Source organism: Palaemon carinicauda, chromosome 17 (assembly GCF_036898095.1).
Source record: "Palaemon carinicauda isolate YSFRI2023 chromosome 17, ASM3689809v2, whole genome shotgun sequence".
In the NCBI taxonomy this organism is placed as follows: Eukaryota; Metazoa; Arthropoda; class Malacostraca; order Decapoda; family Palaemonidae; genus Palaemon; species Palaemon carinicauda.
The window spans coordinates 116,261,311-116,276,310 of record NC_090741.1 but is presented as its reverse complement, the minus strand read 5'-3'; the positions used below and the strand labels follow the sequence as shown (position 1 = coordinate 116,276,310).

Here is a 15,000-nt window from a genome sequence, read left to right as displayed (position 1 = left end):
TCGCTGGCATCCACCATTAACTTGAACCCCTTCTGAAAGTCAGGTGATTTCAAAATAGGGTAGGTGCTTAAAATGCCTTTTAATTTATCAAAGGCTCGTTGACATGTATCGTCCCACAAGAATCTAGATTTCTCTCTTAAAAGATTAGTTAAAGGAGTTACTATTTCAGAAAAACTGGGGACAAACCTGCGATAGTAACCAGCGAGACCAACAAATTGCCTTACATTTTTCCGAGTTTTTGGAGTGGGAAAAGCTAGTACAGCTTCAATGTTCTTTTCCTTGGGTAATACTTTACCTTGTCCGACGTGATGTCCTAGGTAGATAACTTCAGCCTTTCCAAATTCGCATTTAGAAAGGTTTACCACCAAACCAGCGTCAGCAATTGCACGAAATAAGGCCCTAATTCTATCGACATGGTCTTTCCAGCTGTCACTGAAAATAATTATATCGTCCAGATAAACTACACAACCCTTCAATCCATTCGTGATCATCCACATCATTCTCTGGAAGGTACTGGCTGCGTTACGCATGCCAAAGGGCATGACTTTACATTTGAATAAACCTTCAGGTGTTATAAATGCTGATATTTCTCGTGCATTTTCAGTCAGAAGAACCTGCCAGTAACCTTTTAAAAGGTCTAACTTACTAATATACTTGGCATTACCAATCTTATCTATGCAATCTTCTATGCGAGGCAGAGGGAAATTGTCAGCAACTGTTAAGTCGTTTACTTTCCTGTAATCAAAACACAACCTGTCTTGTCCATTTTCCTTTTTCACTAATACAACTGGGGAACTCCAAGGACGGCTACTTGGTGTTATCAAGTCATTCTCCAACATATAACTGACTTCTTTTCTCACAGCTTCAGCTTTCTGTGGACTTAACCTGTAAGGGGCTTGTCTAATTGGCTGGGCGTTTGGCTTTAGTACAACATCATGTTGCAAACTACGCACAAGACCATGAGTGTCCTTAAATATTGACGGATGTTCTTTGAATAAATCCTTAATATCAGTAGCTTCCTGAGCATTCAGATGTTTAAACAAACTATCTGGGTTACACAAAATTTTAGAGTTTTCGCTGTTCCATCCATATTCTTTGCTTTCCACTTCTTGTCCATTACATTCTTTAGGTACAACAGCTGAAACAGATTTAACAGTGTTAGCTCTGGAGAAATATTTCTTCATAATGTTAATATGACACAACTGATACTTTTTCCTCCTCCCTGGAATTTCCAACAAATAATCAACATCATTTAGTTTCTTCTTAACCACTGCTTGACCTACAAACTGAGCTCTGAACTGACCTGGCATAGGAAGTAACACTAGTACTTGTTCTCCTGCTTCAAAATTCCTTACTTGAGACTTTCTATCATAATGAGTTTTCATTTTAGCCTGCGAAGTAGAGAGATTATTTTGGGCCCATTGCCAAATGCTCCTTAATTTCTCTTTGAAAGACAAAATATAATCAAGTGAATTCATTTTACCACTACCCCCTTCCCAATGTTCCCTTAATAAATCAAGAGGTCCTCTCACATTGTGTCCATAGACCATCTGAAAAGGAGAAAAACCCAGAGATTCACTAGGGGCTGATCTTAAAGCAAAAAGCAATAAAGGCAATTCTTTATCCCATTCCTCAACATGGTCTAAACAATACTTAGTCAAAGCATTCTTCAGAGTGGAGTGAAATCTTTCAAGTATTCCCTGACTTTCGGGATGATATGAGGATGCCAAGTTGTGTTTAATGCCAAGTTCATTCATTTTAGCCTGGAACTCCCTACTAGTGAAATTAGATCCTTGATCTGACTGTATCTCTCGAGGCAAACCATAACAAGAAAAGAAGTCCATGAGATGCTTAATTACGATACCACTTTTAATGCCTCTAACAGGTATTACCTCGGGAAATCTAGTGGTTCTGTCCATTATTGTTAACATGAACTGAAATCCTGTTTTTGTTTTGGGTAAAGGACCCACAATGTCAATAACAATTTGCGTGAATGGTTCTTCAACAGCTGGGATAGGAATTAAAGGCGCTTTAGTAATTTTCTGGTTGGGTTTTCCAACCATTTGGCACTGATGACATGACTTACAATGTCTGACTACATCTTTCTTTACAGAAGGCCAAAAAAAATTATCTTTCACTTTAGACAGTGTTTTTCGTATTCTTAAATGACCACCCCATTCACTTTCATGAGCCTCTTGCAAAATAAAATGTCTAAACTTACCAGGTACTACAATTTGTTCCCTTACCTTCCACTCTTCATCAGTAGATGCGGTCACTGGACGAATTAACCTATATAACACATCATTCTTTAATACATAACTTGCTTCACTTAAATCATCCTGTTCCTTTAGCTGTTCTGCTTCTTCATATATACTTTTCAATTCGCCATCTTCTTTTTGAGCACTAATTAGGGTTTGCCTATCTGGAAACATGCAACTAGAATCTGTAGCAAAGTCTTCAGATATATTAACCATAGACTTTAACGAAAGATTTTTTATCTGCTTGGACTTACCTTTCGTTGTCTTAGGTTGAGTTTTGGTTTGGAAGCAGTTTTCCAAATTTATGTCAGCTTCTCCACCTTTGACTTCCTCTCTAGATTGGGCTCGGGTTACAGGAACAACAGGTTTAACATTTACCATAACACGTTCATTAACCACACTAGCCCCCTTTCGACCTTCTGATGCACAGGCTGTGCCACTACCTTGCATCACATCATTGCCTATCAACAAATCCACACCACTCACAGGCAATGCACTAACTACAGCCAGTTTCAACCTACCAGTTACCAAAGGAGATTCCAAATAAACTTCTTCCACAGGCCAAGATGTTACTGTATCTGGGAAACCCCCAAGCAACACAAAATCCTGACCTTTCCGTGAGAAATCTTTAGGGAGAGAGGTTTCCAGAATGCAGGACTGGCACGAGCCAGTATCCCGCAGCAATGCAACGATATTACCATCAGTTGCCTCAGATCCAACTTTCACTATACCTCTAAAGACAAAGTCTTCAAATTCCTTACCATAAGGCATGCTCCCACTCACCTCTCCTTCAAGACTAGAAGACACAGGCGGCACTGACCTACAATCCATCAAAATAACTGGTTTAACCGACTTAGTTACTTCAGGACAATGTGACTTAACATGGCCCTTCTTACCACACTTATAACAAACAATGTCCCGGGCCTGCCTCGCACCCCTCGAAGGCGATGAAGGACTTTCTCTACCCTTTATTACTTCCACCTTTTCCACACCTGCTTCCCAATGAGTTTTCTTCTTACCATAATGCTTGTGTGACAAAACAAACCTGTCTGCTGCCTTTGCTGCCTCTTTCACATTATCAATGTTAAATTCTTCAATATGGATGCGGACGTCTTTGGGAATGTTATTTTTAAAATCCTCCAACAAAACCAGTTCTCGCAACTCGGCAAATGTACTTGCCTCCTCTGCAGCCAACCACTCGTCAAGTTTAACTGCTTTCTGGCCTGCCCATTCTACAAATGATTGATTAAACATTTTACGCCAGGATCTGAATTTCTGCCGGTAAGCTTCTGGGATTAGCTGGTAGGCATTTAAAACCATTTTTTTCACAATATCATAATCACCGGAATCTTCTGCACTTAACGCAGCATAAACTACTTGTGCCTTACCAGAGAATGCAGATTGCACTAATACAGCCCAGAGTTCCTTGGGCCAAGCTAACTGATGAGCTACTTTCTCAAAAGCAACGAAAAATTTTCCGACATCTGACTCGCTAAACTTAGGAATTAGCTTAGTTCCCCACTTATCACTGAACTTAGCTGGCACAGAAGCACTCATAGAAGTTTCATCGGACTTTGAAGACTTTAAAGCTATCTCTAACTCAAGTCTCTCTTTATCAGCTTCCAAAAGCGCTCTCTTTTCAGCCAATATTGCTTTTTCGGCTTCCATTTGCTCTCTTTCAGCGTCTCTCTGCTCTGCTCGTTTAGCGCGTTCGAACTCCTGTTGCTCTTTTATGAAATATGCTAAGTCAGATCCTGACAATCCAAGTTCCTTACCTATGGCAGTTAACTCGCTTAAAGTTGACATCTTGTGAAAATAAGCAAATGCTACTTAACACGATGTACTATTAAAAGTTTCCCGTAAAGAGAGAGAAAAAAAAGAGATTATACTTTTTCACACTATCTCACTGACCCTTTGCCATCCTGTCACGGTCGCCAATTTATGTCACGACTTAATTAATAACATTAACGTTTTATGTTAAAGCAGGTTCTTTATAATTTGCGTAAAGCCGTTACATAAAAAAAACAATAGTATTTCGTACCACCTGAAGTACCTTTAACAACCAGTTATAGTTTATAAACAATGATGGCAAAGGACAACGAGGGAGTATGATACAAAAAGGAAATATAAATATTTATTTACAAAAGAAAAAAAAAATAATTAAATAATATTTGGACCGAGGTAAGTTTCAGATCACTGCAGCGTACACTTGATACTCCGTTGTAATGAAGTGTTGTTAATTGCAGTTCTAAAAATGGAGGACAGTTACTAATACCAGTACTTAACTTCTCGTAAAGTATCATCAACGGCGCTGCAGTTGCAGTAATAAACATGAGGGACCAGGTGATAAATCGGAATTTTCTTTAGGGGCTGTACAAGGCTGATATCCTCTCCCGTGTTCTGTCGCAGATTAAAAGGTGTTGTGATCCTCCAGATAAAGACCAAGATTAGTATTGAAAACTTGATAAAAACACTCGATCACAGCAGCTCTTCGAAGGCAAACATCCATGCATCAGCAGCGAAAGAATGATCAAACGGGCGTGACAGTGGTTTAAGGTGCTGAAGACTCAAAGACAGGCGTTGATGTCTAATAAAGGGCACTAACAGCTACACACCATTGCAGCGATCCAAGGCAAATCCACTGCTCTCAGTAGATAAGTACCTCTCAGAGGCAAATCCCAACCTCTCTAGCGTTCAGAGGATCACTGACCGCAAACTTGGGCTTTTCCCGAAAAAGAAGTCTCTCTGCTTCCACGTCATCATGTAAAGGAAGAAATTGTTGGATTAGAACTACCCTCCTTAACGACTGCAAAATAAATAACAAGCAAACAACACCCAGTTACCAACAAGCAACAAACATACGACTGCGTGGGCAAACAAATAAATAAATAGATAAATATATAAATGAACGAACGAAAATACTTTCGGGCGTGATACCCCCAACCTAATAGGTACAAAAAAATATGATTTTTTTTTACAACTCATATAAGAGTTCCAACTAATTTTATATCTCAACATGTACTGAAAAAAAAAAAAAATTAACGGCAACGTTAAATGGCCTCAAGACCAGTAAATTATCACTTCCACAAACAAAAAACCAATGATGAAAGAACGAGATGTTGCACCAAAGACACTGCAGGAAGAAAAAGAAAATAAATACGAAAACAAAACAATAATCCAAGTGGAAAAGACATCACAGATTTCTAGAGAGGGCACCAGCGACGACATTGTCCTTCCCTTTCACATGTTTTACAGTCAAATTATATTCCTGAAGCATAAGACTCCAATTAGTGAGCCTTCTGTTTTTGTTCCTAAATTTGTTCACAAATTTTAAAGGGTTGTGATCTGAATACACAACAATTGGATCAACGCTAGATGTTACATAAATTTCAAAATGTTGTAGAGCTAAAACTAAAGCTAAGGCTTCCTTTTCGATTGTGCTATATTTCTTTTGATGCTCATTAAGTTTCCTAGAAAAATATGAAACAGGATGTTCAATACCTTCACTATCGTCTTGCAATAGCACTGCTCCTACTCCGAGATCGCTGGCATCCACCATTAACTTGAACCCCTTCTGAAAGTCAGGTGATTTCAAAATAGGGTAGGTGCTTAAAATGCCTTTTAATTTATCAAAGGCTCGTTGACATGTATCGTCCCACAAGAATCTAGATTTCTCTCTTAAAAGATTAGTTAAAGGAGTTACTATTTCAGAAAAACTGGGGACAAACCTGCGATAGTAACCAGCGAGACCAACAAATTGCCTTACATTTTTCCGAGTTTTTGGAGTGGGAAAAGCTAGTACAGCTTCAATGTTCTTTTCCTTGGGTAATACTTTACCTTGTCCGACGTGATGTCCTAGGTAGATAACTTCAGCCTTTCCAAATTCGCATTTAGAAAGGTTTACCACCAAACCAGCGTCAGCAATTGCACGAAATAAGGCCCTAATTCTATCGACATGGTCTTTCCAGCTGTCACTGAAAATAATTATATCGTCCAGATAAACTACACAACCCTTCAATCCATTCGTGATCATCCACATCATTCTCTGGAAGGTACTGGCTGCGTTACGCATGCCAAAGGGCATGACTTTACATTCGAATAAACCTTCAGGTGTTATAAATGCTGATATTTCTCGTGCATTTTCAGTCAGAAGAACCTGCCAGTAACCTTTTAAAAGGTCTAACTTACTAATATACTTGGCATTACCAATCTTATCTATGCAATCTTCTATGCGAGGCAGAGGGAAATTGTCAGCAACTGTTAAGTCGTTTACTTTCCTGTAGTCAAAACACAACCTGTCTTGTCCATTTTCCTTTTTCACTAATACAACTGGGGAACTCCAAGGACGGCTACTTGGTGTTATCAAGTCATTCTCCAACATATAACTGACTTCTTTTCTCACAGCTTCAGCTTTCTGTGGACTTAACCTGTAAGGGGCTTGTCTAATTGGCTGGGCGTTTGGCTTTAGTACAACATCATGTTGCAAACTACGCACAAGACCATGAGTGTCCTTAAATATTGACGGATGTTCTTTGAATAAATCCTTAATATCAGTAGCTTCCTGAGCATTCAGATGTTTAAACAAACTATCTGGGTTACACAAAATTTTAGAGTTTTCGCTGTTCCATCCATATTCTTTGCTTTCCACTTCTTGTCCATTACATTCTTTAGGTACAACAGCTGAAACAGATTTAACAGTGTTAGCTCTGGAGAAATATTTCTTCATAATGTTAATATGACACAACTGATACTTTTTCCTCCTCCCTGGAATTTCCACCAAATAATCAACATCATTTAGTTTCTTCTTAACCACTGCTTGACCTACAAACTGAGCTCTGAACTGACCTGGCATAGGAAGTAACACTAGTACTTGTTCTCCTGCTTCAAAATTCCTTACTTGAGACTTTCTATCATAATGAGTTTTCATTTTAGCCTGCGAAGTAGAGAGATTATTTTGGGCCCATTGTCAAATGCTCCTTAATTTCTCTTTGAAAGACAAAATATAATCAAGTGAATTCATTTTACCACTACCCCCTTCCCAATGTTCCCTTAATAAATCAAGAGGTCCTCTCACATTGTGTCCATAGACCATCTGGAAAGGAGAAAAACCCAGAGATTCACTAGGGGCTGATCTTAAAGCAAAAAGCAATAAAGGCAATTCTTTATCCCATTCCTCAACATGGTCTAAACAATACTTAGTCAAAGCATTCTTCAGAGTGGAGTGAAATCTTTCAAGTATTCCCTGACTTTCGGGATGATATGAGGATGCCAAGTTGTGTTTAATGCCAAGTTCATTCATTTTAGCCTGGAACTCCCTACTAGTGAAATTAGAACCTTGATCTGACTGTATCTCTCGAGGCAAACCATAACAAGAAAAGAAGTCCATGAGATGCTTAATTACGATACCACTTTTAACCCTGGATAGGTACGGTGGGTCGTTTGCGACCCCGAGCGTCAAAAAAAAACAGGTTTTTCTCACGTGACTCACCCCTGTGACTGAATTTGTGGGTGATCGACCTGCAGGAGGTGTCTCCCCTACACGCTCTAGTAGTGTCCAGATGTGCATTGCTGTAGCTGTACTCCTTCCCCGATTTCTGAGACGCGTCGGGGTCGTTCGCGTCCGAGTTTACCCTTCTGAGGTAGTTTGCATAATTATCAAAGTTATTACGTATTATGAAATTGTCGTAGAATGGTGCAACTTGTATAGGTTATCAGTTGTGGAAAGTCTTGGTGGATTGTTTGGCTACCATGTGCATGTTTTTTTTTTTAGTTAAAATGTCGTTCATCACCACGAGGACCATTTTACCGCGAGTGCCCCTTTTTCATTTTTTTTCATTTTTTTGCCAAGTCATTTTTCCGTAAGATATTGCCAAATAGTGTCGTAAAACTTTTGCTTGTTTAGTGTTGGAAAGTGTGTCTAGATGATCTGGCTACCCATGCATGACTTTGTTTTTGTCAGATACGACGTAGTTATTGGTATATTGGGTATTTAACTGCGGTTACCAATTTCTGTTTTTTTTTCAATATTTGTAAAAATTACTACGTAGTAAGGAATTGCCGTATATTATTGATTTTTTTTTCATGTTTATGTGTTAGAAAGTGTGCCTTGATGGTTGGGCTAACACGTGCATGTCTTTTTTTTTATCTGAGATGTCGTATATTAGAATGTCGGGCATTTTACCGCGAGTGTCCCTTTTTAATTTTTTTTAATTTTTTTGCCAAGTCATTTTTCCGTAAGATATTGCGAAATAGTGTCGTAAAACTTTTGCTTTTTTAATGTTGGAAAGTGTGTCTAGATGATCTGGCTACCCATGCGTGATTTTGTTTTTGTCAGATACGACGTAGTTATTGGTATATTGGGTATTTAACTGCGGTTGCCAATTTCTGTTTTTTTTTCAATATTTGTAAAAATTTACTACGTAGTAAGGAATTGCCGTATATTATTGATTTTTTTTTCATGTTTATGTGTTAGAAAGTGTGCCTTGATGGTTGGGCTAACACGTGCATGTCTTTTTTTTTATCTGAGATGCCGTATATTAGAATGTTGGGCATTTTTCCGCGAGTGCCCCTTTTTATTTGTTTTGCATTTTTTTGCTTAGTCATGTTACCGTAAGGAATTGGCAAGTAGTGTCGCAAAACTTATATTTTTATAGTGTTGGAAAGTGTTTCTAGATGATCTGGCTACCCATGCCTATTTTTTTTTTAGCCAGATATGGCGTATATATAAGTATGTGTTCGATTTTCCTGTGATTGCCATTTTTTCGTTTTTTCCCATTTCTTTCAAAATTACTACGTACTAAGGAACTATCACAGAGTAATATTTCATTTATATGTTTATTTGTCGGAAAATATGCCTTGATGGTTTGCCTAGCACGTGGCTGAAATTTTTTTTCTTCTGAAATGCCGTATATTAGAATGGCCATTTTTCCACGAGTGCCCCTTTTTATTTGTTTTGCATTTTTTGCTTAGTCATGTTACCGTAAGGAATTGGCAAGTAGTGTCGCAAAACTTATATTTTTATAGTGTTGGAAAGTGTTTCTAGATGATCTGGCTACCCATGCCTATCTTTTTTTTAGCCAGATATGGCGTATATATAGGTATGTGTTCGATTTTCCGGTGATTGCCATTTTTTCGTTTTTTCCCAATTCTTTCAAAATTACTACGTACTAAGGAACTATCACAGAGTAATGATTCCTCTAGATGTTTATTTGTCGGAAAATTTTGTTTACTTTTTTTTTGATTGAATATCATCAAATTTTTTTTGCTAAAATATTGTTTTACATTTTTTTTTTCGATTTTATTTCCCTTCAAAAAAAATTTTTTGGGTCAGAATTTTAATTTTATAGTCGTAAAATAATCGACAATTATCCAGCAACCCACCATACAATTTTTATGCATATCCAATAATAATTAGATTAGTAAATAACACCTTGAAATTGACATACCCTTCCTACATTTCAAGTGGCAGATTAGGGAGTCTGAGTCAGTGTGGTTGGCGGCCATTTTGTGGACATATCCGAAGCGTAAGCTGCCCTATCTATATATATTCTTGTTCCCTATAGAATTTGTGATATTTTGGTATATTTTTACCTGCATAAATATCATATTATATATTAAATATATGTATTTTTTTACGAAATTTCCAAGTACTCAAAAAATTACCTTTAGATATGGCCCCTGATATAAATGTAATTTACAAAATAATGAAGATTTTTTTACATATTTCTATTTTAGGATAACATATGTTTATTCCCTAAAAAAATTAGCCACTTCCTATTTCATTTGGGTACCCAAAAAAATTCATGAAATTTGGACAATTTTTTTTGGCCAAAAAAAGTTACCCTTTTTTTCTCATTTCATATCTTCACCTCCATGGGTCTGACTTCATCCAAAATACATCAAGATGTGTCCTAAACATTCAAGAATCAATTCCTAAAAGGATTTGTGTATATATGTATAAACTTTTTTTTTATGAATTTTTATGTCAGGTCTTTTTTTTTCTACTTAATTTTTTAAAATATTTATAAAAAATAGTTTTTCTGCAGATGAGTAGTATTTATCTTTACAGTTGTTTTAAGCATTCATTGAAGTTTTTTTTGGCAAAAGAAAAAAGGAGGTTACTGCAAAAACTGATTTTTCAAGAATTTTTTTTGGCGTCGGGGTCGTTCGCGTCCGAGTATACCCTTAAAGGGGTGTCCGAGGACCGTACCTATCCAGGGTTAATTAATGCCTCTAACAGGTATTACCTCGGGAAATCTAGTGGTTCTGTCCATTATTGTTAACATGAACTGAAATCCTGTTTTTGTTTTGGGTAAAGGACCCACAATGTCAATAACAATTTGCGTGAATGGTTCTTCAACAGCTGGGATAGGAATTAAAGGCGCTTTAGTAATTTTCTGGTTGGGTTTTCCAACCATTTGGCACTGATGACATGACTTACAATGTCTGACTACATCTTTCTTTACAGAAGGCCAAAAAAAATTATCTTTCACTTTAGACAGTGTTTTTCGTATTCTTAAATGACCACCCCATTCACTTTCATGAGCCTCTTGCGAAATAAAATGTCTAAACTTACCAGGTACTACAATTTGTTCCCTTACCTTCCACTCTTCATCAGTAGATGCGGTCACTGGACGAATTAACCTATATAACACATCATTCTTTAATACATAACTTGCTTCACTTAAATCATCCTGTTCCTTTAGCTGTTCTGCTTCTTCATATATACTTTTCAATTCGCCATCTTCTTTTTGAGCACTAATTAGGGTTTGCCTATCTGGAAACATGCAACTAGAATCTGTAGCAAAGTCTTCAGATATATTAACCATAGACTTTAACGAAAGATTTTTTATCTGCTTGGACTTACCTTTCGTTGTCTTAGGTTGAGTTTTGGTTTGGAAGCAGTTTTCCAAATTTATGTCAGCTTCTCCACCTTTGACTTCCTCTCTAGATTGGGCTCGGGTTACAGGAACAACAGGTTTAACATTTACCATAACACGTTCATTAACCACACTAGCCCCCTTTCGACCTTCTGATGCACAGGCTGTGCCACTACCTTGCATCACATCATTGCCTATCAACAAATCCACACCACTCACAGGCAATGCACTAACTACAGCCAGTTTCAACCTACCAGTTACCAAAGGAGATTCCAAATAAACTTCTTCCACAGGCCAAGATGTTACTGTATCTGGGAAACCCCCAAGCAACACAAAATCCTGACCTTTCCGTGAGAAATCTTTAGGGAGAGAGGTTTCCAGAATGCAGGACTGGCACGAGCCAGTATCCCGCAGCAATGCAACGATATTACCATCAGTTGCCTCAGATCCAACTTTCACTATACCTCTAAAGACAAAGTCTTCAAATTCCTTACCATAAGGCATGCTCCCACTCACCTCTCCTTCAAGACAAGAAGACACAGGCGGCACTGACCTACAATCCATCAAAATAACTGGTTTAACCGACTTAGTTACTTCAGGACAATGTGACTTAACATGGCCCTTCTTACCACACTTATAACAAACAATGTCCCGGGCCTGCCTCGCACCCCTCGAAGGCGATGAAGGACTTTCTCTACCCTTTATTACTTCCACCTTTTCCACACCTGCTTCCCAATGAGTTTTCTTCTTACCATAATGCTTGTGTGACAAAACAAACCTGTCTGCTGCCTTTGCTGCCTCATTCACATTATCAATGTTAAATTCTTCAATATGGATGCGGACGTCTTTGGGAATGTTATTTTTAAAATCCTCCAACAAAACCAGTTCTCGCAACTCGGCAAATGTACTTGCATCCTCTGCAGCCAACCACTCGTCAAGTTTAACTGCTTTCTGGCCTGCCCATTCTACAAATGTTTGATTAAACATTTTACGCCAGGATCTGAATTTCTGCCGGTAAGCTTCTGGGATTAGCTGGTATGCATTTAAAACCATTTTTTTCACAATATCATAATCACCGGAATCTTCTGCACTTAACGCAGCATAAACTACTTGTGCCTTACCAGAGAATGCAGATTGCACTAATACAGCCCAGAGTTCCTTGGGCCAAGCTAACTGATGAGCTACTTTCTCAAAAGCAACGAAAAATTTTCCGACATCTGACTCGCTAAACTTAGGAATTAGCTTAGTTCCCCACTTATCACTGAACTTAGCTGGCACAGAAGCACTCATAGAAGTTTCATCGGACTTTGAAGACTTTAAAGCTATCTCTCACTCAAGCCTCTCTTTATCAGCTTCCAAAAGCGCTCTCTTTTCAGCCAATATTGCTTTTTCTGCTTCCATTTGCTCTTTTTCAGCGTCTCTCTGCTCTGCTCGTTTAGCGCGTTCGAACTCCTGTTGCTCTTTTATGAAATATGCTAAGTCAGATCCTGACAATCCAAGTTCCTTACCTATGGCAGTTAACTCGCTTAAAGTTGACATCTTGTGAAAATAAGCAAATGCTACTTAACACGATGTACTATTAAAAGTTTCCCGTAAAGAGAGAGAGAAAAAAAGAGATTATACTTTTTCACACTATCTCACTGACCCTTTGCCATCCTGTCACGGTCGCCAATTTATGTCACGACTTAATTAATAACATTAACGTTTTATGTTAAAGCAGGTTCTTTATAATTTGCGTAAAGCCGTTACATAAAAAAAACAATAGTATTTCGTACCACCTGAAGTACCTTTAACAACCAGTTATAGTTTATAAACAATGATGGCAAAGGACAACGAGGGAGTATGATACAAAAGGAAATATAAATATTTATTTACAAAAGAAAAAAAAAATAATTAAATAATATTTGGACCGAGGTAAGTTTCAGATCACTGCAGCGTACACTTGATACTCCGTTGTAATGAAGTGTTGTTAATTGCAGTTCTAAAAATGGAGGACAGTTACTAATACCAGTACTTAACTTCTCGTAAAGTATCATCAACGGCGCTGCAGTTGCAGTAATAAACATGAGGGACCAGGTGATAAATCGGAATTTTCTTTAGGGGCTGTACAAGGCTGATATCCTCTCCCGTGTTCCATCGCAGATTAAAAGGTGTTGTAATCCTCCAGATAAAGACCAAGATTAGTATTGAAAACTTGATAAAAACACTCGATCACAGCAGCTCTTCGAAGGCAAACGTCCATGCATCAGCAGCGAAAGAATGATCAAACGGGCGTGACAGTGGTATAAGGTGCTGGAGACTCAAAGACAGGCGTTGATGTCTAATAAAGGGCACTAACAGCTACACACCATTGCAGCGATCCAAGGCAAATCCACTGCTCTCAGTAGATAAGTACCTCTCAGAGGCAAATCCCAACCTCTCTAGCGTTCAGAGGATCACTGACCGCAAACTTGGGCTTTTCCCGAAAAAGAAGTCTCTCTGCTTCCACGTCATCATGTAAAGGAAGAAATTGTTGGATTAGAACTACCCTCCTTAACGACTGCAAAATAAATAACAAGCAAACAACACCCAGTTACCAACAAGCAACAAACATACGACTGTGTGGGCAAACAAATAAATAAATAGATAAATATATAAATGAACGAACGAAAATACTTTCGGGCGTGATAATATATATATGTATATATACATATATATATATATGTATATATATATATATATATATATATATATATATATATATATATATATATATATATATATATATATATGTATATATATATATATATATATATATATATATATACATATATATATATATATATATATATATATATATATATATATATATATATATATATATATAAATATATATATATATATATATATATATATATATATATATATATATATATATATATATATATATATATATATATATATATATATATATATATATATATATATATATATATATATATATATATATATATATATATAAACACACATATATACACACATATACATATATATATATATATATATATATATATATATATATATATATATATATATATATATATATATATATAGACACCTGCTAAAAAGGGTCAATTCTAGTGGCGGGTATATTCTTGTTTTCTTCTTTTTTTTACTTTAAGTACAGTTTATTTATATGTCAATGCGGTAGCCTTATCTATATAAATACATAAGCAAAACATACAAATATATATACATATACATATATATATATATATATATATATATATATATATATATATATATATATATATATATATATATATATATATATATATATATATATATATATATATATATATACATATATACATATATATACATATGTTTGTGTATGTTTTGCTTATGTATTTATATAGATAAGGCTACCGAATTGACATATAAATAAACTGTACTGAAATGAAAAAAAGAAGAAAACAAGAATATACCCGCCACTAGAAATGACCCTTTTTAGCAGGTGTCTAACGAGCTTGGGGACTCCTCCTACTCAACACCTGAGTCAAGCCCAGGTAGCGGGTAAGGGAGTGTCATTGTTCTCTAAATCTCTATATGTATGTTTGTACTTTTGCTTTCCCTATAAATTGTAAGAAACTTCTCTCAATAAATCAGTCCTCTGAGGAAGTATCACGAAACTAGTCAGGACTTAACCACTTCACTGCGGCTCCATTCGGATCGTGTCCGTCCACCACAACGGCAAGATTTAGGAAAAAATAAGTTAAGGTAAATGTTTTTATATATACTTTGAAAGAAAAACCATTAAATTCCGAATCCAGTGGTATATAACAAATCTTGTGAAATTAACTGTATGAACTTTTATTTGCGAA

At 36.6% G+C, this 15,000-nt stretch overlaps 2 protein-coding genes across 2 annotated transcripts in view; both read right to left on the bottom strand.

Annotated features, from left to right (window-relative positions):
- Positions 1-4,064, bottom strand: part of LOC137656549 (uncharacterized) — a 6,737-nt gene extending 2,673 nt beyond the window's left edge. Inside the window, exons 1-4 of the mRNA XM_068390718.1 lie at positions 2,513-4,064; positions 2,247-2,422; positions 1,860-2,105; positions 187-1,550 (exon numbers count right to left, since the gene is read on the bottom strand). Coding sequence (XP_068246819.1) covers positions 187-1,550; positions 1,860-2,105; positions 2,247-2,422; positions 2,513-4,064 — 3,338 coding nt within the window. The remainder of the gene's footprint in view (positions 1-186; positions 1,551-1,859; positions 2,106-2,246; positions 2,423-2,512) is intronic.
- A 6,413-nt stretch (positions 4,065-10,477) lies between these two features.
- On the bottom strand, positions 10,478-12,427 carry LOC137656548 (uncharacterized). The gene has a single exon (XM_068390717.1). It carries the CDS (start codon positions 12,425-12,427, stop codon positions 10,478-10,480), a length of 1,950 nt encoding a protein of 649 aa, XP_068246818.1.
- Between the last annotated feature and the right edge of the window lie 2,573 nt (positions 12,428-15,000).

Bases quoted from the DNA above. Each gene is read 5' to 3' on its own strand.
- LOC137656548 (XM_068390717.1), bottom strand. From the start codon at position 12,427: ATGAGTGCTTCTGTGCCAGCTAAGTTCAGTGATAAGTGGGGAACTAAG.